We start from the raw sequence: 23,577 nt of genomic DNA on the forward strand, positions 1-23,577 counted from the left end.
AGGGCTCCACCCACGAAGGGTCCACGAAGAAGCAACTTTTTCTATTCCACCATGGCTTCCATCCACGAAGTACTAGCCTGACTCGGGTAGATCTTCACGAAGTAGGCGATCTCCTTGCCCTTACAAACTCCTTGGTTTAACTCCACATGATCTTGGAGGCTCCCAAGTGACACCTAACCAATCTAGGAGACACCACTCTCCAAAAGGTAATAGATGTTGTGTTGGTGATGAACTCCTTGCTCTTGTGCTTCAAATGATAGTCTCCTCAACACTCAATCTCTCTCTCACACACAGATTTGGCTTCGGTAGGAGAAGGATTGGAGTGGAAAGCAACTTGAAAGGCTAGAAATCAAGGTCAAATTGTAGGAATGGAATCTCTTGACCTCAGCACATGAGTAGGTGTCTGACTTTCAAAAAATCAATGGCGGAAGTTGTGTTTCATTCTGATGGATCTCTTAGAGAGTGAGTGGTGGTGGAGGGGCATAAATAGGTAGCACCAAAAATCCAACCGTTACAAGCTTTTGACCCAACTCGGTGGCACAGATATGAAAATCTCGGTGAGACCGACTAGTGCAAAAGACTTGACTGTTAGGCTTTTTAGTGAGACCGATTATACCAACTCAACGGGACGGAGTGCAATGGCTAGGGCAGAGCCGCGTCTCGGTAATTCCGATCGATTCGTCTCGGTGATTCCAAAATGAAGCGACTTCATTACAGAAGCTTAGCAAGGCCGTCTCGGTGGGACCGAGAACCATTTTGGTCAAACCGAATTGTTAGGGTTTTGGTTGTGGCAATAGAAGGATCATCTAGGTGGGTCCGGAGTGGATGATATCACTAATGATGGATTAGGGTTTGGACAAATGTGTTTTTGGGAAAGTGATGGAGGGTTTTTGGAGCAATATCACTAAGCACTTTGAGAAACAACCTCATCAACAATACCTCATCCCCTTTCAATAGTATTACAAATATTACTGCCTCTAGGGTATATTTTCAACAATATTTTTAATTAAAAATGAAACCGGACTAGTCTATAGCCGGCACAGCGGGTCTCCAACGTTGTCCCCATGACCGGCAGTGGTGTGCCCCAGAGGTACATACTTCAGCGCAAAGGACGGCTCCCTTCACCACCGCTTATCGGAGTGGAAACGTTTCCCGATGCTTCAGCGGAGAAGAACGGTCCCTATGCTACACGGACCAAAGTTGGTTCTTGGGTAAGGGGACGACGCTGGCCGGCGAGAGGGTAAGACACCGACTATGTATGCCGGTGGTGGCCTTCCTGGGACCCAAGCGGCGGCGGCCCCCGTGTTTTACTTATCCTCGGTGATGGCGGTGAGCGAAAACGTGCGGGCCGCCACCTCATCGACATCCGCACAACCAGCTTCTTTCTTTGCCTGCATGGCGCGGCTACGCGCGCGTCGACCACGGATGGCGCGATCGTATGCACTAGAGGAGCGGAATGACGCGGGGTCATTGACAGCAGCGACGATGCCCGTACCGCCATGCTCCCCGTCGTGCCGGCCTAGAGCAACTCGCCACTTCCCCTCGAGCTGGCTTGGAGCGGCGCGTTGCTGAACCACGCACCGGCTTTGGGCAGCAACTTGCTCCATCAGGTTTGGAGGTGGATCAACAAGTTGCCTCACATTTATCCGCCGGGCTCGGTGGGCCACCCAGCTGGCTTTTATGACAGAGAACTACTTTTCCGGCTCGTCGGATGCCATCGAAAGAGTGGAGAAAATGGTGGAAGGAGGAGATGGGGAGCGGCGAAGTGGTGCAATTCTTGCCCGACATCTGACCTTGTTTAAATAGAGGGCAGACAGGAGGAGTTTACCCGGCATTGTGTTTAATGCCGGCCCCCTCATGAACGGACATGTGGCTGGAGTAGATTTCTCGGCTTCCATGCGGGTTTAATGGAGGTGTTTGAATGTGGCGTGGAGGCTTGTTCAACTAGGCGTGCAACGGGTGGCGCCCTCGGTCAGTGCGCTGCATCAGTGGCAGAGGCAGTGAGAGGTCGCGTCTGCGCTGAAGTGTTTTCAATATGGAGCGGCGCGCTCTACGGCGGCATGAGTGCAGGCATTTGCGCGATGGACGGGAAGCACGCGGGCGGGGGAGGGTTTTTTGGTGGGCCAGGATGGTCAGAAGCGGATGTGACAGAGGTCCGGACTCCAGCAAACCTTTCCCATGTTTGTCTCCGATTTATGAGAGAAAACGCGTCCGAATCGCGCCGCAAACCGGTGCAGGACCGCTTTGGATGGTTTCCGCGGTCCGGACAGCACAGTCCGGATTGATATGGGAGATTTGCGGGTCAGTGTTAGAGATGCCCTTAGAGCATCTCTAGCAGACCCTGTATATCGCGGACCCGCAAAACTCGTTTACAATTCGCGGAAAAACGGTTTTGCGGGCCGCCGCGGGCGCCGGCCGAGCAGACCCCGCATAGCAAAACTGTAAAACGGAATATTCGTGGATTTTTGGTTTTACAGTTCCGCTATGCGGTGTCTGCTCTGCCGGCGCCCGCGGCGGCCCGCATATCAGATGCGGTTTTATCTGAATTTGACACATACGCACATATTCAGAATTGCTAATTTGCAATATAAGAAAAAAAATATCAATATCACAATACGACAATCATCCAAATTACAATAATTATTCAAATCATCGAAGCAAACTAAATAATTGAATACAAAACTTGTCCCGAATATAAATCACATATGAATTAAATAAAAATGAATGAAAAAATGGAATGTGTTACTGCCCAGTCCTTTGCCAATGGTGCTCAATGAGATACTCCTAAAGCTGAAAGTGGGTGTTTCCATTTTCAATCTCCATATAGGTCTGAAGAAAATCTCTAATGCGGTTAGGGTCTTTAGCTGGTTTGACATGGCTACCCACATTGTCGTGAAAGAAATCGAAGTTCATGCCTCTCTCATCTTCGAGAATCATATTGTGAAGAATAACACAACATGTCATGATGTTTTTTAAGGATCGCTTGTCCCAAAAACGATCAGGACCACGAGCAATAGCAAACATAGATTGCAAAACCCTGAATGCTCTTTAAATGGCTTTTCGGTCTGCCTCTTGTACTCTTGCGAATTCACATTATTTTCTAGTTTTGGGATCTTTGATGCTCTTGACAAATGTGCACCAAGAAGGATATATATCGTCTGCAAGATAGTACCCCTTTGTGTATTCATGCCCATTGACAGTGTAGTTGCAAGCAGGAGTATTACCACTAGCAAGCCTAGCAAACAAAATGAGACCGTTGCATCCATAAATCCTCAAATGCTATGGCCTCTAGCACAATTGTTTCATCACAAGACTTGCCACAATACATTCCCTACCATGCCTTCGGGCAATTTTTCCAAGTCCAATGCATACAATCAATGCTTCCTAGCATGCCAAGCCAACCTCTTCTCTCATTAGATGCCATCAACTTTTTTGTATCTTCCTTGTTAGGTGCCCGAAGATATTTAGGACCAAAGACACGGATGATCATTTTGGCAAACCTACGCACTGACTCAATTGTAGTATCTTCATCAATGTGAAGGTACTCATCGGCATAGTCAACCGGAATGTTGTATGCAATTACCCGCATAGCTGCCGAGATTTTTTGATATGCACTAAATCCCTTCAAGCTCGCGACATTTCTTCTTTGAGTAAAATACCGACAATTGGCCTCGCAAGCTTGAACAATTTTTACAAAGAGGGATCGACGCATTCGGTACCTTCTCCGGAAGAGGTGCGGCAGATATGTTGGATTGTCTGCGAAGCAATCTTGCATCAACATCTCGTTCCCGAGATGGCGATTTCGAGGAATGCAAAGACGGGCGATGTTCGATCCTCGCCACCTCTTTCGGTTCTCATCTTCGTGCTCCTTCACGGCGAGGGCCATCACCAACGTCTGCTGCCGATAGTTGACAAGCAGCGTCTCAACATCCGAGTCGTCAGAATCGGACGAATCCTCGAGCAAAAACTTCTCGCACAGGTTCAATTCCATCTAAATTCACAAATACGCACGCCGCGTTAACCAACTATGCATACCGCTCGGCACAAGCACAAATACAAGTACCCACCGAGGGCTCGGGTGGTGGCTCTGCGGCGGTGTATCCCAAGGTGGCGATGGCGACTAGGGGCAGTGGATCCTGAGCGGCGACGACGATTAGGGGTAGCTCGGATCGGCGGATCCGGGGGAGCCAGTGAAGCAGCTCGGTGGAAGAGGGTAGGGGCGCCCCCGCGGCACAATTTCGCACGCAGATTTGGCCGGAATCGCCGGCGGCGGACGGGCGAAACCAATGGCAGGCGGTGGCTGAAGAGGGTGGCGAAAGGGTGCAGGCTGAAATGTCCCTTCCACCAACCGCTTTCCTGGAATACGGGGCACCGCCGGGGCGAGGCGAAAACCTGTGTTTTCGCGGGTTTGGGATGGGATTTTACTATGCCTCTTAAAAAAATTTATGGGTCCGACGCATTTGCAGGGTCTGATCGGGCAGCATTTTCAGCGTCGACCCGCATTTCGATGGTTATTTTGCAGATCACGGCTTTATACGAGGTCTGCTAAAGATGCTTTTAGAGATGTACTGGAAACAATGAAACTGTGCACGTACACTTCATTGCCTACCTATATACCACACAGACTGCATAAAACACGAGCGCTACATATGGGTATGCTGGTCATGCAATGCCACCGATCGCCGAGTTGACAGCACTAGCTCCTGTGCGCAAATTCCAGCCAAGCAACGGAACAAGGACGCCGCGCCAGCGCCACATCACCGGAGCGTACGCGACAGAGAGAATACCCGACCCGCACTGCCCTGCCCGCAGCCCGGCCGGCCTGTCCATTGCGCGCGATTGATCGACGGACCGCCCCGGCCAGCCAGACGCGCGCCGTCTCCCTCCCTCCGGCCGGCCGGGGCCAGGCAGACCCGCGGATATGCAGAGGACAACCCGGCGCCAAGCGCAACGCGACGGGCCGCGAAAGCAGAGGCGCGCATGCGTATGCGTATGGACGCGGCCGTGGGCGATCAATCCATCATCCGTCCATCGATCCAAACCAAACCGGGCCGCGCAGGGGTCGTTTCGTTCGCCGGACCGCATGATTACTGCCGCTCCCCGTCCCCGACGGGGGAGGTGTCCTCCGCTCCGACGCCCGCGCGCTAGCGGACACCGGCGGGAAATTATCGCCGCGCTACGCTCCGGAGGCGGGGGGCACCGTGATCGTACTCTGCATCTGCATCTGCATGCATGGAGGAGGCGACGTGCGCCCCTGATCGGTCGATCGACGCGACCCGCCCGGCCGGCCGGCCGGCCGGCCATCATTATTCGACGGAAGAGTACGTCTCATCGTCATCGGCATCGGCATCCCTGGAATGGAACAAACGATAAGCGTAGGTGTGATAGGATAGGACCTGTCATGCTACCACAGACATGCATTGAGGATACTTCAATTATTATTAGGATTATTCTGCGAAAAATCAAAGGTCATATATTTAAGTAGCACAAACACTTAAAAAACACCCTTAGATTTTTTGGAGAATACATCCAAACTTTTAAAGATGTCGAGGTCTTCTTCCTCTTGCATCCACTGACAATGCGCCGTGAGCAAAACTCTTGTCGTCTCTGGGTCTCTGTCTCAGCGAGGCAAACTTGTTTGAAAACCAGGATCTTATAGAAGTAGATCAGAAGATGTCGGTAGACTCGACCTGCATAGCAAATAATCACCCCCGAGAAGCAAAAGTCGGAGAGGGCATGTAGAAAGCTTTAGTTCCAGCTAAACAAAGTTGGGAAATGAGAAATCTCACACGCTCCTCGACGAGGCCGAGATTGGACAACCTTCATCAATTGAAATTGGAGCAAGAGAATCAAGATGCACAACCACGCTGTCTGCTACGTAGGGCAGTGTGACCTAGACAAACATGCAGAACAAAAGGCTGTATCTAGAGCCAGATCTAGGGACACATCATCTTTCACACACCTTCCCACGATACAAAAAAGCATTACTGGAGCTGGGCGAGGCGTGAAGACCTTATTCTACGTTGACGACAGTACCATCATCTCACCAAAGCCGAACGAGACAAACCCTAAATTAGTTCTGAACCCTACCATCACCGACCGAAGCCCTGGGGTCTCCGCCCCTCCCGTTACCGGAGTGATAAACGAAGGGAGAGGGGACCCTTGGACTCGCTGAAGAGTTGGATAAATCAGCCGCCGCCACATGTCGCCTTAGTCAGGGGGTAGGAGCGCAAAGAACGCCCGTACACAGAGGATACTTCAGTTAATAGTTTTTTTAACATGGTCGATTGTAGGGCATGCGTTTAGAGTATATATAACACGAACGATGGTTGCATGACCGCATATCATTTTTTTCTAAGATAGCGAACCGCTCATACCATGTGGTTGCGTAGCAGTATCATGATACATACACTGTATAGGAAATAAAAGTACTGGCACATTTAGCATATTTAGACATTTATCTACTCCAACATATACATCCCTAAATAAATGTTCAGGTGGCTACATACTGTCCAAGTATTTGAGTTACTCTTTCTTCCCTCCTAATGTTCCTTTGGTTCCGACACGTACGTACGTTGTCAAGAGGCGGTACTGGTGCCGATCAGCAATGGAGGTGGATCGGGGGACGGCGAGGCATGGGAACCGGGATCGAACTGGCCGGGGGATCGGTGTTCCAGCAGCTGGAGGTATAGCTGAGATCGAAGGCCGAGAGCGTGACAGGTGGGGATAGCGTGAGGGAAGGAGGAGAGGCTCTCGATCTCTATCTAGGATCCGGCGCATGCCATGCATGGCATACGATGCATGCATGCACGGTGGATCAGTCGTCAGTGTGTAGGTTCAGGGCACAGAGGCTGCATGCCTGCCCGTTGTTTGTTGGTAGTGATCGATCGATGCATGCACCGTACGCTTGCTGATCGAGTTGCTGACACATAATTTCTCAAAAAAGGAAAAAAGAAGAGAGATGCCGATCCATGCATGATTTGATTAGATCTTACATTAGCGTGATCGAGGTGGTTCGGTAAATGTCATGTCGGGGTAGTAGGCAACTAGCCTCCCCATTTGTGATATATGCAAATATATACGGTCGATTTTCTAGGCCAAGAGTACCGATCATGATCAGTTTTTTTGTACTACTCCATGCACGAACACACATTTCTTAGCTACACACCCAATTCAAGTGATGCACAAGCTAGTGTGAGCATATGATTGAGCAAAGGCCCCACGAGCGGATTCTGTCAATAATCAAACTCAGGCTGTCAGGCATGGATTAGGACATTGACACACATTAGTTTGTATTCGCGTAATTATTATACGACACACATGATGTAAGTGTGCCCGGTGATGGATGGATCGATGGATGGCCCATGCATGATGACACAAGCATAATTGCGACGGATCTGTAAGTTGTGACACGGCCCGGCCGGTCCCTTTCTGGCAAACAAAGGAAAGGAAACACCTACACACAGTACCTGGCTGAACATCCACACATGCGCACACATGCATGTACTCCTACGCCCGCCCGCCCGCGCCCACAAGGCCAGAGCCAGAGGAATCAGAATACGCAAAGCTTGCTTGTCGCACCAAGGCCAGGTCTTAACAGTAGACGGAAAAGAGCAAGATATAGTACGCATAAGTAATGAGTTTTGATCCTTACAGGAGAGGGGGTAATCATAAATTAATGTGCAGGACACAAAGAGCAGTCAGCATGCAAGGACGGAGGTCGCACTGTTTGTGCCCCTTGTCTTCTCCCTCTTGGCGTTGCATGTGACATGGGCCTACGACCCTGCCATTTTTTTGGGGGGTGGACAAGCATGATCTCATTTTAGAACAAACAGCATAGAATAATGGGGTAACTCAAAACCTACCCCCCTGGAAAGCGTGAACTTGCTCCAATAGTCCAACCGCACCGCGTAAAAAACAGAATCCGCATGCAATCACAAAGGCTATAGGCTAGGTAGTGGTAATATTATTTATCTACACCGATCCTTAACTCATCATCTGGCAGGTCGATTGGTTGGAGCACTAACCCCGTCCTTGGCCGCGCACACAGCAACCAAACAACAGAAAACATCAAAGCCACCCCAACCCCTACGCACACGACGGCACACGGCTCCACCGCGCAAAACCCCAAGCCATCTAGCGAGCTAGGGTTTCGTTCGTACATTAACTATGAAATCAAGAATCGGAGTGAGAATAGAATGCGCTGCCATGCATGGATATATGCTCCATGGATCGATGGGCCAGCTTATCTTAACATAACATAACCTTGGTGATCGATCAAGCTGATGAGCAGCTCCTGTCCCAATCGAGCCGAGGGTCGTCCGCGTCCATGACATGAAACAAGGCAACGATAAACATTGGGGAACAAGGAGGGCGGGGACAAGGGGGGAGAGCCACTGATCGAGCATGCAACCAAACCAACCCTCGGAATTAAAAGTAAAAGAGAAGGAAGGGAGACGTCAAGGGTTAGAGGACAAGGAGCACCACGAAATCCTATACGACCATATTCCTCCCCGCTGTCTCGCGCCAAGCGCTAGCCTCCAGGGCCCTTTGTACTACCTCCCCGGCGTCACCCGACTTTAAAAAGTGGCGCCTCACATCCAATCACCAAACCAAACCAAACCAAACCCAACCCCCTACCACACCACCACCACCACCACCACTACACCAGCGCTAGCTAGCTGCACGCGCCACACCATTCATGTCCATGTCCATGTCCATGCATACACCCTACCCCGGCCCGGAGGCATTTTGCCGCTTGGACTTTCCACCCCTCGCCCCGATTCCCTTCCCTTTCTTCCTCCCCGAACCGCTTTAGCTCGCCAGCAAAGTGGACGGGCCTTGGATTGGATCCCTTGGATTTGAGTTGGCGCGGAAACACATGCGATCACTGTGCATGCCCAAACGAACGCATCATCGATCATGAGTAGCCACTAGCCACTAGCCAGTGTGAGAGTATTAGTGCAAGAGGACAGACAATCTATGCTACGCAAACCCCCCATGCCTCCTCCCTCCTACATACATATATATACCCCGGCTCGCCCCCTCCAACCTCCCCTCAGCCAATGATCGGTCCATTTGCAGCTTGCTAGCTAGCTCCAACCAGACCAGACAGCGCCACCCCTCCCTCTCGCATCGCACACTCGCATACCCACCTAGCTAGCTCGCTCTACCCACTACAAGTGAGCTAAGCCAGTCCTAGCTCTGCAACAAGAAGCACTTGCGAGCCAGCTACTCGTCGTAAGCAAGTCCATCTCGCCGATGAGAAGGCAGGGGCGCAATGAGGCTTCCCCGTCGATCATCCACACGTCGTCCATAGCCCTCCTCCAGGAGCGGTTCAGGAACCTGCAGAGGGTCAAGGAGATGCGGGAGGGCAGGGAGCTGCAGCGGGTGCACCACTCCGCCGACGCCACCGACCGCGCCGGCTCCCCGTTGCCGCCGGCGCCTCTCGACCTTGGCCTGCAGCCCACGGCGGCCGGCGGCGACGAGCGGCCGAGGTGGTTCTTGCACCCGGACCTGGTGCGGCCGTCCAGGCCCCTGCACGGCGCGTCCGCCTACAGCGGCTTCGGCGGCGACAACGGCGGCGTTCAGGCGTCGCAGCCCGCGGCGGCGGCGGCGGGCTCGTGGGGGGAGGTGCCGAGAATGCAGAATTCGGGCTATAGGGGTGATGTAGACGTGGACACCTCGCTTCATCTGTAATATCGTCGTCTACGTACGTACGCCGTCCCAGCTGCGGGCTGCGGCTAGCTGTTCTTTGGTTATTTTGTACGTACGGCTTGTAAGCTCCGGACTTATTTGCAGTACCACTAGTTATTACCTGTTGCCTGTTGGGTTACTATAATTTGAGGTCTCCCAGTCCCAGCTTAGTCACACCACTTTACATATCTGAACTGAACCTTCAAGGTGCGCGCATATGCTTGCTTACTTAATTAGCATGTCCATTATTAGGATGGTCGATGTTGACACATGCATCTCTCAGAATGCGACTTCCAATACATATAATGTTTCTTTATCGGAATACACGTATGTATATAAAGCCAGACAAGATCATGACCTTGGTTAATCATAAAAAGCACTCATGTTGAGTAAAATTTACACATGGGATTCTCCTACGTACGTCGATATAAAAACAAAACATTGTTGGCCGAAGTTCTCAACGAACCAGAGTAACCAACTTACATATACACTTGGTCAGGGAATAAAAGAACAAATCCTAACAGAGACACTACACATGGGAGCATACGCATATACTCCTGCATGCAGAGAGGAAATAAAAGATGATATCTAATTTCATTTCAAAGTAAAGATAAGTGCATGTCGCATCGGATATTATATTTAGCTTGAACGTACTACGTGTTCACACACGCACACACTGCTCAACTTGAAGCATGGCAAGGAGAAGAAACGTCGATCACATGCATCACGCACGGGCTACTAGTCTACTGACGCGACGCACTTTAAGAAAGTATAGTGGCTCCTCGGTCAGAAACCGAAGTGGATCACGGACAGCGCGTGATCAAGGCGGACGGACAGCAGAACTGGCCAGGGTATTCAATATGGCGCACCCAAACCGTGATCTCATCAATTTTGAGCCGAGCCGACATCGCATAGTGTTTGAATTGAATACATACTGCTGGTGACTGGTGATGAAAGACCAGCCGTTTGAATCAACCGGAAACAAGCCTGCTGGCATGCAAAAGCATACGAAGCGTGCTGGTGACTGGTGCGCACACACTCAATCAAAACATTCAAGTACCTTTATGTCGGTACTCGTACAACATCGAGACAATATTTTGTGGAGCATACAATGTGAAGATGGACGAAACTGACCCTTTTTCAAGACTTCAATACAAAATAACCTCAATCTGAAAATATTTCCAAAACAGACCCTTTTGCATGCCCTCCGAGGCTAGCGCGCCATCCCCAGTCCCGGGCATTATGCGACAAGGGACCAGTTTGTGAAATATTTTCAGACTGGGCCATTCTGAGTTGAAGTTTAAAAAAATGGCCAGATTTTCACCATAGAACGGTCGAACGAATCGTGGCCATATTTTGGAACGGAGGGAGTAGTACAACAACGCTCGGGTACTTTACATTTAGTGTAGTATTTCGCGGGGCATAGAATGCTCGAACGGATCGTGTGGCCTAGCCTAGCCGTCTTCGTCGTTTTCGTGTCGCTTGCGCCGGCAGTACCGCTGCTGGCTAGCTAGACATTGACCGCTGTGGAGCGAAACAAACAAGGCTCCTGACGACGGAGTACGTGGTAGGTCTCTCCGAAGCGGCGCCACGTGATGAGGCCCCGTCGCCGCGCGCGGCCAATGGCTGCGTGGCAGATCGGCCTCAGCGACGGCATGCATGCATGCCCCGGGCAGCAGTTCGCTCGCTGCGCCGCCGCAGCGCTTCCTTCATTCCTCCCTTGCCTTTTCCTGCCTCATCGTATGCGTAATATCGGACCTGAACCAGGCGCGCGCAGGCGCAGTCACGCAGGGACCAACCCGTCCACCGTACGTGCTGTGCAAGCATGCGGAGCTCAGGCGTCGCCGCAGGCTTTTCGCAACCCCTTTCAATGCGCGTCACGAGGATCTACTGACCTACTGTGCTGATCTACGTCCATCAGCTCGTGTAAATTAACCGCGGATGCGCTTCCTGTGCTGCGCTGTGCTGTGGTGTGCTGTGCTGTGCAGTCAGGCGTGCGTGCAGGCAAGCGACCAAAGCTAGGCTGGAATGGCAGCGTTGCGGAGCAGTCGGCCTGGTTAGAAGCTCCACGCCTCTCACTGCTCAGTTTACCCGCAATGTCCCCTGGGGCCATGGATGTATGGAGCTTTCACTCTTGAACGTCGTTGGATCACGGACCGACGGCCGCACCGTGAAAATATGCGACGGATTCTGCTACAGGGTTCGACTCGAACTGAGTTTGAGCTCCAAAAACTGCAACCATGCATGAAAGCCCAACACAAGTTTGGTTGCTCTTTCTTTCTCAGACTCGAGTATTGGTATATATGCTAGTAACACGAGCAGCATAGCGGTTTCTGAACCAATTGGCGTCCATGAAATCAGTTTGGGCAGGTTTTCTCATCAGATTCCAAACCAAAATATATAGAGTATCAGATTGTCATGTGCTAGGACTGGAACCGGTCCTAAGACCGATGAATGTGACACGGTTGGGGTTACAGCTCCGAGGAGCGAAGGTTGGCCAGCCATGGTGCCGGGGATAAGAGGGAGAGAAGGTTCCGGACGAGGATTTGTAAGTTGTTTCGAACAACTCAAAATAGGCTGTTTGGCACATTGTCTGAAATGTCTTCAAGGTCTTATAAAAGTGAACAGAGGGAGTCAGCAGCGAATCTAGAACTTAATTGTAGGGCAGGCTCAAACAAGCGAGAGGCACTGAGATGGGCCAAAATGCAGTCGATTTACTGGGTTAAGCCCTGTACCATGAGCAGTAAAGGCCTAATTGATCCGGTTGGAGGACAGGCTCAAGCCTGTTAAAGCCTGTACAGTAGATTCGCCCCTGGAGGGAGTAGTTTATTCTCATCTATTCAATAATCCTTATGGGTACATGGTGTCCCTTTAATAGGAAAGTCTTACTTTATGCCTAAGAATAGAATCTTGACTGTCCTAATAAACCATATTTATATCTTCCTAACTGAATCAACATCTTCCCTGACTAGATAGATATCTTACTTATCATCTCCAATGGACTAAGGGAGAGATCTACACCTCTGACATTACACCGCTCATTTTAGCAGCTCGTCCTCGAGCTGCGGGGGTGGCCATCGTTGAACCCCAAGGAGGCCCCAAATTGCTGACATGTTGTGCCTGCTGCATTCATACATTTATGCGGCCCAGTTCAGAGGGCCTGCGTGCTGCTTTCCATCGTGTTGGCTTGCATAGGAGCGCCGTGGACCGCCCCTTTGGCCTAAGTAGAAGCTAAATCCCAACAAGGCATGCTCATATGGGGAGGCTCATCTGGTTGAGCTTACCACCTGCAATGGCTCTAGCAATAGCAAGACCAAGGGTGGCTGATTTCCCATGCCCACGAGCAGCGAGCAAGGCAACCATGCTCGCAACTCGCAAGGGACTTGTCCAAATAGAGTCCAGGAAATTGGTAACAGCTTTACCCTGTGCATATGTTTTCAGTTTGAGTTTATGGCAGGGCAAACAGCTCTTTTTTATGCCTATGCAAAATGCGGACAGTGTAAGAGGTGTAGCACCTGATGCATCTTGCACCACTTTCCAATTAAAGGGCAACCAGGAAGTATTCACGGAATTGATCTTTTGGGTCTTCCAACTCTGGTTCCCATTTCTGACAATCCCTAGGAATCCTAAACACAACCAGAATCTTGAAGGTATTATGCACCACAACTTTACAGAACCATCACAGGATATAGGAAATTAGAATTTAAGCACAGGAATTGAAGTCCGTACCTGAGGTTTGAAATGGAGGTTGGTAATCAGTGTAGAGTGCAAAATGATGGGAATGTTCAGCGTGTAACATCTAAACTGGATATGAAACTTGCTGCACATAGGCATTCTTTGATCTCACTTCTCACGGGTAGCACAATGCGGAAGCCTTGGGAATAGATAACAAGGATCAAGGAAGACCAAGTAGCAAAACAACGAAAAGTCCCTCTAGCCATCTAACTCACTCCAGATTAACAGCTCTGGCACATCAGGCATCAGAAGAAAATCCCAAATTGCTGCAGTGCATCAAGTCCAGCTGATTCTATGGCTACTCTTTCAATGCTTCCCTTGCTAAAATTGTGCACATACGGAAGCTAGGCTTATGATGATTTTTTTCCATGATGTGCAGAAACTCCATGCACAAGTCTTCGTATCCAGCCCCAATCAGTCCATTGATGAGAACAGTCCATACAATGTCATCAGAATTAAAATTCCTCGATTACCAAATTGGGCTTCATTTCTTCTATGAAGTTGGCATAAAGCACATATTAGTTCTTTATAACAAACAAGGTGGAGTTCACGACACTGAGCAGACACATGTCTGAATACATCCATAGCTAGGTCAACTTTCAGGGCTCTCAAAAGTGAAATAACAATTATATGCCTCCTGGTTTGGGCATAAACCCTGACCAACCATGTGTCTGTACAGCTTCACTGCCTTAAACCATCTCTGACTTCTGCTTAATCCAGACAACAATGCATCGTGCAACTGTTGAGATAGTCTAAGATCCAGTTCTGCTAATTTAGAAGACAAGACTGAAATGGTATCTTTGTTAATTAGTATTTGGTAATCAAAGTTGCAGTCTGAGACTACATCAGGAAAGGCTACAAGTTTCTGGTCCACCATCAGGTATTCATTTTGCAAGCCTTCAATTAAAATACCATATCCACAAGGTTGGTCGGCATCCAGCAGTTATCATTTTCCACAGAAAATCCAAGGCACGATCTGCGTTGCCTGACATTACATAAACTTTGATCATCTTAGCATAAGCGACTTCATCTGGACTAAGCCGTCGCTTCACAATTCTGTAAACAATTCCTCAGCTTCCTCTACCTTGCCTTCTTGACCCAGAGCTTGGATAAGAGAACTGTAAATATGCAAATTAGGTGAGCAGTTATGCTCAACCATCCTGTTGAACATTTCAAGGGCCAAAGATGCGGCCCCATTTTTGCATAACCCATCAATTATAGTAGTGTAAGTGACTACATTTGGTGATATATTTTCTTCAAGCATCACTATTAATAGTTCCTCTACAGCAGAAAAAATATTATGCTTAGTTAGACCATGGATTAAAACATTGCAAGTCTGCACAGTTGGTCTGCGACCACTTATTTTCATGTGTTCAAACATTCTTGTTGCACATTCCAGTTTCTCGTCCTTGCAGTATCCACTTATGGGTGCAGTGTAGGTAACTTCATTTGGGCAAAACCCATGGTCCCTCATTTCATTGAACATTTGATAAGCTGATTCCATTTCACCCATCTTGGAAAAGCCAAAGATCAGTTGAGTATAAGACCACTCATCATCATCAGCAGCAGTATTCCCTGAGTCACAGTATCCTTTGATGATGGTGTTGTGTGTCAGAAGTGTAGCTGTAGCTCTGCCCTCAAACATATTGATCAGCATGGACATTGACTTATCAGTATTACCAATTGTGCAATAGCCCTTGATCAATACATTGTATGTCACGGTGTCTGGTAAACAACCATGTCTCTGCATCACATTACAAACAGTACGTGCAGAATCCATTTTTCTATCCTTCCTCCACCAGAACATTCATCAAAGCATTATGTCACCATATTAGGGAGCACTCCATCTCTTTGCCAACCTATGAAATAGTCCAATGGACATCCTTGACAAAAGCTGCTCACTTATAAGTGACTGTACGTATAGTCGTACACACAGTTGGTCAGCATCCCTTCTTTTTCATATAAACAAACAGCTTCCAGGCATCTTGAATGCGCCCCATGCCACACAACGCAGCAATAGGGACAGCAAAACACCACACCGTGTCATTTTGCTAATCAAATCCAGTGTCTCGTTCACCTTCCTACTATCGCACAGCGAATTGATCAGGGTTGAGTATGTCGCGGCGTTTGGCTCACGCCCCTCTTTATCCATTCGATTGAAAACCTCAAGTGCAGAATCCAAGCCATTGTTCCTACAATACCCAAGAATAATTGAGGGTTAGGTGAACGTGTCGGGCTTCATCCCAGACTCAGATATATGATTCATAATTGACTCTGTATGCCTAACATTACCATCCTTGCACAATGCATTGAATCACGGCGTAAATTTGGCTTCAAACCCTCTCTAAGCTGCTGGTGGTGCCTGTCCATGACCGTGGCCGTCGTGTTGAGCCTGCTCAGGTGGATCAACAGGGTGCTATACGCGAACAGACCCATCTTGGACCCTCTGCGGCTGGGAGGCTGCAACGCGGCCGGCCTACGTAGGCCTTTGCGGGCGCGCTTAATCAGGGCGGCTGCTCGAACATTGGGCGGAGAGGAGCGGAGGGAGGATGGGTCTGAGAGGGGAGAGCGGTCTGAGGTGGGCGGCGCGTGTGAGGACGGAGAGGGGGGACGGTGGCGAGAGGTGGGCGCCGCCATTGGGGGAGGAGGAGGAGGAATTGGAGGCGGGGGATCCCATCCATGTGGGGAGGGCGGTGGCCAAGGGATTTCCATGGAGGGAGGGAGCTCCACGGAGAAGAACAGAGAGATATGGGCCGTCGTGGGCCGCCATTTCCTTCTCTTTTTTTTTGAGCATCATTTCCTTCTTTCTTAGAAGAAGGGAGGAAGGCGTTACTCTCAGGCCCAAACTTACAGTACTACAGAGCGGAAAACGTAGGCCCAAATAGTGACCACGGGGCTCGTCGGCGGTCGGCCGCACGGCACGGGCGCCACCGTGGCAGCCGAGGCGTTGGCGGCGCAGGCGAGCCAGCCGCTGTTGTCTCGTCCTGCCGAGCAAGCGCGTCTGCTGCTTCCTACTGGGTAGCGTCGGAAAGCGGACGGCGGCGACGATTGATCTCGTCCTGAACGGAGCAGGGGCGGCGGCGGCGAAGGATAATCCGGACGGAGACGGTGAGCTCACTTGTCTCTGCGCCTAGCTGCCGTGGTCAAGCAAATTTGAGTAAGCATATACTATACTAAGCATCCGTATGCCTTCTGTAGTTCTGTGGCAACAGAGAGCACTCGACAGCTTACAAATGCATGGCATTGCCATTTGCCAGTCAATAGCAAGGTTCACACATGCACACCATCTGTTTGGTTCAATACCCCAGAGCTGGAATGCGCAGGCAAGCAACTCATCTTATCATAGTACAGTGTTGAAACCTTTACTATCCTTGTTATTCACACAAGTTCGAGCATGCCTCGCAATCTAGTGCATCATACCACTGGGCCAAAATTTCAAACCTCTTTATGAAGCCTTCAACTTGAAGTACAAACACTAACAAGATACAGAGGTGTGGATCCAAGACCGGGGAGAAAAATTACCCCAAAGATGGATCATGATATGAACCTCCATCCAACTGCTCTCCGGCACACACCATGACCACATACACTGATGTAGATGTCCAGCTAGGCCACCATCTCCTCCTTTTCCTCCAACCACATCTTGCAAACCTGATGTGCTCCAACTCTGACCACCTCCATTATTTACCTTTGCACAGGCTATGCCATGTATGCTCCTTGCTCTATAAAAACAGCATCAACACATATCTTTGCTTTGCCTGTACATCACTTTGTGAGGCGCATTTTCTTCACACGTTCAGGGCTGACTTCGGAGCAAATTTCTTCACCGCGTCGCCTACGGACAGGAATATCTTGTCGTCGCCGATGAGCTTCGTGAATTTTGCTGACTGCAGCTTCTGGATCACTGCTGACCCGGGATTGGCGAGGATCAGCTGTAAGTGGCACACATGGATTTTTCTTTCTTAGTAAAGTGTTTCTCCATGAACATTCTTGCGGTAGCAGCTAGTAGCTGTGCAATTCTGATCATAGTTTTTGGTATTTTACCTGAATTTTGCGCTTTTCAAGTGCTTTCAACAACTCCTCCAAGGCATGGATTCCACCTGTGTCGATGTCAGTCACCGCTGTTGAAGTGTTAGTAGATCAGTGTTATAAACTGATAGCAAAAAAGCAACTAATTAATTGGTAACTTTGTTATTATAAAATACAGTAAATCCATTGTCTCCTTACGAGATAGCTCAACAATGAGAAACTCTGTTTTGGACAGCTTCTGTTCCTGCTGTTGTTCCTCCTCGTCTCTCAGCCATCTCAGGATTCTGAAAATAGGATATAAGTTCCTATACTAGTAATCATGCCAATAAATCATTAAATCTTGTAAAAGAAGTTTACCTCTCTTTAACATAATTGGAGTTTGTGAAGTAGATGGCTGAGTCCACTCTGACAATCATAACCCCGGGTACCTTGCTAGCCTCTGGGTATTGTTCAACATTCGTGTAGATTGTTGTCCTTGGAAGGTTACCGAGTAAAGCTGTTCTTGGCCGTGTTACTTGGAGAAGAATTTTGCCAAGAGATATTGCAACCTATTCCATGCAAGATCCAGAATCATCAGCCATGTCAGTAGGAGGATTCAGCTGTAATTAACATGACAAAAAATTGTAGTAGTTCACACCGCAATGAGCAAGCCGTACTCCACTGATGCAAATACGACCCCAAAGAATGCTCCTAGCAATGCCATGAAGTCCATTTTATCAACCTTCCAGATAAGGTACGCCGCTTCGTAGTCAACTAGGCTAACCACTGCATTTATGATGATAGAAGCTAGAATGGCATTGGGCGTGTACTTGAACAATGGAGTGATCAACAACAGCGTAAGCATCACTACAATTGCCATAACAACATTGGATACTGCTGTTTTGCAGCCAGCCATGTAATTGACTGCTGATCGCGACATAGAACCTGAAGGGAGCATATCTTGTCAGTAGAATGCTATATTTGTATGGAGTATGTACCTTTTCTTCTAAAAATGTAGTCACCTGTGCCTACGTAGCATGAAGTCATTGAACCAACAATGTTCATCGTTCCTAGGGCCAGCATTTCTTTATTCCCATCTATTTGATAGTCCTTCATGGCAGCAAATGTTCTTCCAATTGCGATTGCTTCCTAAAAAAGTTTGCATTGGTTTTGACAGATTGTTGGGTATGCTAAAAAAAATCCATGCAATTGAAACTAAAAAGGCCATCAAAGGTTTTGTTACCGTTAAGCCGACCATTCCGGCCACTACACCAATTCTGAATCCTTTAGCTAAGTATGGGCCAGACCAATATATGAGATGAAATGAAGGTAGATTGATGCCTTGCTTTATATCCTTGACCTGCAATTATCCAGTAATTAATCCACATAGTTATCTTCAATTAATTTGTTACTACTGAAATTTCTGATGGCAGAAGTTGCGAGTACTCAAGTTGACTTACAATTGCAACACCCTGCTTGTCTGCACGGGTGATGAACACACAGAATGTGGATACGATCACTGAAATGAGCGGAGCGATTGCAGAAACCCAGAAGAGCTTTTTATTCTTCTTGGCCTGAATTGTCCCAATGGAACAGCATGATCATCACAAATAGTTCGAGGAGAACCAAGATGAAATTTTGAAATGTACTGGTACTCTATCTTACAATGTATTTGGTTGTTAGAAGAAACGCCAGGAAGGATGCTCCAATCAATATCGTCTGCCAGTTACACTGAATCAACAACAGCACAAGGACAAGTTGATGAGATATTGGTCTTCATGACAGGAGTAACAGAATATATGGAAGGTAGGATATTCTTACCCCGTGTTGTATATTTCCCCATACCGATTCCATGACCGAGATGATGTCAGACTGCTTGGTGAATTTTGCGATGCCAAGGAAGCCTTTCAGCTGCTGAAGGCCAATGGTAATGGCTGCACCCGCCATGAAACCAACGATGGCTGCATGAGACAAGAACTCTATGATAAACCCTAGCCTGCAGCAGATCAATCGAGTCAGTTCAGAGAGTTCCAGGTGTTCATGCCAATATGACATCATAAACTGGAAGTGGCAGGTCAGTAAACCAGGGACCACGCACGCTCACCTGAAGAATCCGAGCATTGCCTGAGTGATCCCTGCGAAGAATGTCGCGGTGAACGCCAGCCTGCTGTACTCATGTGGATTCTTAACCGGATTGATCTCTTCCTGGAGAAGAGTCCCGAGCAATAGCGACAGGACGGCTGCTGGACCGATGGCTATGTCCCTGGAAGTGCCCATCGCAGCGTATATCAGAGGTGGAACGAAGCTACTGTCTGCAAATGAAAAATCAGCAACACTCTGGTCATTATAGTTGCAGACTTGCAGGAGCAAAACTGGAAATCCTGAGATCTCAACAATGATGAAAATGTATGCTGAACTTACAGAGCCCAACATGTGCTGGCAGGAAAGCAAGCTGTGCATAACCAATGTCCTGGTGTAAGATACCATGAGGGAGCACATGTCAGAGTACGTTGACAAGCCAGTGGAGGCTACGGTGCTGCTTTGCGAAGTTTGCTAGTTTGTTACCTGAGGTATGCAGAGGCTGGCGATGGTGAGGCCGGCGATGAAGTCCCCCTTGAACATGCCAAAGGTGTAGCTCCTGGCCCAGTCCAGCACCGGAAAGAGGTGCACCAGGCCGAACCACAGCTTCTTGGACCTCGGCTGGTCCTTGTACTCCCGCAGTGGGTCGTCAGGAAAGAAGTTCTCCTTCACCCCTTCGGCTAACTCCGTGAAGAGGCCCTTCGCCGGCGGGAACCTGACTTTGTAGCCATGGTCGTCTGTCTGGTGGTGTGACCCTGTCCTGGAGATGTCGCCATTGAAGTCTTCACCTCCGTCCAAAATGGTTCTCGGCATTGTCGCCGAAGTTGTTTGCACTGCACGTTGGTGCGAGGAAGGGAACGTCTATTTGTAAATGAAGCAGTGAGAACTGAAGTTAAACATCCATGAACAGGCACACACAAACGCATGAACAAGCACGATTACCAGCTACATGCATGGTGCAACTAAGGTCTCAGTTCTAGTATCTACAGAAACAAAACCAAGACCAGAAATGTAATTCTTCAGAACCGAAGGAAGGAATTCAAAACTTATGCATGGACAGCAATGTATATCAAGAATGGAGCACCCAACAGGACCAATGTATCATTCAAAACAATGAAGAATGGAGGAAGGAAGGAGAACCTACACAGCGATGAAAAGTACTGCTGCTTTTGTGTTGATTGTTCAGAAGCTAGGGAATGCTCATTATACATAGATGCGGAGAAGCTCCCGTTACCATCAAAGGTCAACCCCTCTTTTTTGATTAATGAGCACTGCAAATTATGAATCTGCGTCGAGGATTGTGCCATATTAAACATTGCGCATGCAGGAAACACCTACCTGATGGACTGGTTATTCTCACAGCTCATCACTCGCTCAACTTGTAAATTATTTTGCAGAACACAACCGGTGTTGAAAGAATGTGCATCTGCTGAACAAGCAGACTGGCTATGAGCACTCCCTGGTGGCTTTCATCAGTTTATCAAGACATCATATCATAACCTGGCTAGTTGCTGTTTACCCTGCCTTGTGTATGCATGCAGTTACACACTCATCCTTTCCAAGGCTGTTCAAGCGGCCTATTGATCAGAGTCATAAAGGGGATAAAATATAGCAGCATCTCATCAACTGGTAGTTAAGCAATCGATCTATTTCTGCGACGACTAGCTTTGTCGATCTCCAGTCTGATCCTGCTGCATTAAGCAATCGATCTGTTTTTGCAACGACTGGCTGTGTCGATCTCCAGTCTGATCCTGCTGCAGATCATGTTCTGACGGTGCATAATTAGAATTAACAACTGCATTATTGGGGTCTGGCGTAGTCCATGAGGCACCTTATTAAGTAGAGTATGTTGTACCTTGCCATAAGCAGGGGCGCTTGTTTACAAGTCCACAAGTAGTGTTAACAAACTAGTACTTCCTCTTTAAACTAATCTACTATTCCTAAATAGTTTATCTCCACTAACTCTAATTCTCTCAACATGCTGCCTTCCATGTCACCAAATGTGCCATGTCAGCATCCACTAACACTATTTTGCAGCCTTGTGCAAACCTCATGCATACTCTTTGTTCACACCCAGTGCAAGTATGCATACTCTTTGTTCAAACAGTGCAAGTATGAAATATTTCTACCTTAAAAAATCTTTTGATTTAGATCATTTTCTTCATTCATGATTTATCTGAAATTAATCTTTAAATTCCCGGCGCAACGCGCGGAAAAATCACCTAGTATATAAGACACTTTAAATCATTAAAGTAGTGGTCTAAAACGTCTTATATTAGTTTACAAAGGGAGTATATTTTATCCCCTTTATGACTTTGATCAATAGGCCACTTGAACAGCCATGGAAAGGATGAGTAACTGCATGCCTACACAAGGCAGCGTTGTCAATGATGTATTGCTGTGTTGTAATGTTGTGCTTCCCTCAGCCATGGATCAAATATTTGGAGGAAATCCTTACCAGCTCTAGTAAATAAATAGGTCTATTCTATTTGTAGGCTAGAGCTAATAATTTAGTCATGAGTTAACCTTGTGCGTTTTTTGACAGAGGGAACAGCAGCTGAACCCAAACCGCCACTAATGACAGCGCCTGAACTACAAAAAGGCTCTGCAAAAGCGACACCTCTAGGGAACAGTGCACAAGCGTTGTCGTCGCCGATCAACGGGTCTAAGGTTTCCGCCCTGGAGAAAGTCTGAACTCTCCGGAAAATGCCTTCAACAAGGGAGCGATTGACTGATTGACATTGCTAGGTACAACCAATGAAGGTCAGACCTAGGGTATTCACCTTGGAAATCGAGACTTGTACTCGAGTAGCACCAATAAAATTGAAGTCCCCTAGTGCCGCCGCCTCCGCTTGTTGAGGCTGCTGTTGCAAATCACTAATCAACTGGCTCACAGGCATCACACGTTCGGTCCCACAGCAGAACCGTGCCCGCATAACGGCCTGTGAAGCATTATCTTCATCGCATCCAAGACCATGCCTCGCCATTACTTAGCAGTCTCGAACTCGACATGAGCCATCGAGACCTTCTGGTGTTCCAATCGTAGCCACCTTGACATTTCCCACCTCTGTCAACATCGTGGAGATCACGACGTAGATGCTGATGTCGACATACCCCATGGTGTCAACAGAAAGCGGAGCTTCACGATGTGCCCCTTTGAAGCTGCACAGGCTGATGTTTCCGAACGTGCACGACCGGATCCCATTTGATCCAGATGTCATCCATCAATGCGTGAAGACCACCGATGGAGGAGTCTGGAACTCGTCAGCAGCCAGATCGAGGACGACCAGCAGTAGGAAGATCGGCGAGTTGGATGGGAGAAGACCACTAGGGTCGTCGCCCTTCCTTCGTTTTCCCCGTCAGCGCGCCTCACACTGGCCAACCTCCACCTTATGGACTGCGCCTAGGGGAGCCCCCCACCCCTTCGGAGATAGGGCTTGCCGCCACCGCGGTAGAGGTCAACGGCAGGGGAGGCCACAACGAATGATGGCTAGCGGCAGTGCTAGGGCTTGGCTCCTGGCGTAACCCGGGGAGCGATGCCCCGGAGCGAACCGTTCCGTATTTTCTTCCTCCCAGTTAACCTTGTGCGTATGAGCCGATCTCATTCGAAGGAAGCGATTTTTGGTATATGCTGTGAAGCTGCCTGCGTACCTCTACCAAAATCTTGTGCTCGCCATTCAGGCATTGTGATAATGAATGTTGCAAGGACTGATGCGTGGAATCGGCCCGCCGCCAATAACGACGAGGTCAGCCCCTCCGGCGTGGGGGTGATCATTGATCAATATCCCGTTCGACCGGGAGCCTCTTATGTTTCTAGTATCTGGTGATGCATTAGCTCATTTAAGGTCGGTGCAGTGGAAATGTACTTGGTAATGAACTGTTCAAGTATGTTATGTTTGATGTTAATGTGATATTGTCATTTAATTATGCACTGAAATAGTTTAAATGCATGTTTGAAATGTGTGCAAAATTTTGTGCTTTTTTTTGAGAGATCGGCTAGATGAACAAAGTTTAATTCCTAAAAAAAGTACTATGGAATTAGATTAGAGCATGATGAAT

General features: G+C 48.6%; 2 protein-coding genes and 2 long non-coding RNA genes across 6 annotated transcripts; 2 read left to right on the plus strand and 2 right to left on the minus strand.

The window, feature by feature from the left end:
* Positions 1-8,748: 8,748 nt before the first annotated feature.
* LOC125554109 lies at positions 8,749-9,818 on the plus strand. The gene has a single exon (XM_048717717.1). The coding sequence runs from the start codon at positions 9,262-9,264 to the stop codon at positions 9,697-9,699; it is 438 nt and encodes a 145-aa protein (XP_048573674.1). The 5' UTR covers positions 8,749-9,261; the 3' UTR covers positions 9,700-9,818.
* Positions 9,819-12,096: 2,278 nt separating this feature from the next.
* LOC125552601 lies at positions 12,097-16,134 on the minus strand. The gene is made up of 3 exons (XR_007303690.1): positions 15,724-16,134; positions 13,426-15,623; positions 12,097-13,322 (listed from the first exon to the last, which is right to left on the minus strand). It is a non-coding gene; the product is annotated as an uncharacterized LOC125552601 (long non-coding RNA).
* A 519-nt stretch (positions 16,135-16,653) lies between these two features.
* Positions 16,654-22,036, minus strand: LOC125552600 (sulfate transporter 1.2-like). 3 transcript variants are annotated; one of them, XM_048716203.1, is made up of 14 exons: positions 20,663-22,035; positions 20,005-20,379; positions 19,861-19,909; positions 19,544-19,751; positions 19,261-19,435; positions 19,105-19,170; positions 18,900-19,013; positions 18,683-18,799; positions 18,462-18,588; positions 18,098-18,384; positions 17,818-18,008; positions 17,659-17,744; positions 17,476-17,552; positions 16,703-17,363 (listed from the first exon to the last, which is right to left on the minus strand). In XM_048716203.1, exons 2-14 carry the CDS (start codon positions 20,329-20,331, stop codon positions 17,220-17,222), a joined length of 1,968 nt encoding a protein of 655 aa, XP_048572160.1. In that variant the 5' UTR covers positions 20,332-20,379; positions 20,663-22,035; the 3' UTR covers positions 16,703-17,219. The 3 variants fall into 3 exon arrangements, with proteins under 3 accessions (XP_048572161.1, XP_048572162.1, XP_048572160.1); XM_048716204.1 differs by having other exon boundaries at positions 16,654-17,363; positions 17,476-17,531; positions 20,005-22,036; XM_048716205.1 differs by lacking the exon at positions 19,861-19,909 and having other exon boundaries at positions 16,654-17,363; positions 19,544-19,776; positions 20,005-22,036.
* Positions 17,229-19,000, plus strand: LOC125552602. Its single transcript, XR_007303691.1, has 3 exons — positions 17,229-17,365; positions 18,617-18,768; positions 18,873-19,000. It is a non-coding gene; the product is annotated as an uncharacterized LOC125552602 (long non-coding RNA).
* Positions 22,037-23,577: the final 1,541 nt, after the last annotated feature.

The sequence above is a fragment of the Triticum urartu genome, chromosome 4 (genome assembly GCF_003073215.2).
Source record: "Triticum urartu cultivar G1812 chromosome 4, Tu2.1, whole genome shotgun sequence".
In the NCBI taxonomy this organism is placed as follows: Eukaryota; Viridiplantae; Streptophyta; class Magnoliopsida; order Poales; family Poaceae; genus Triticum; species Triticum urartu.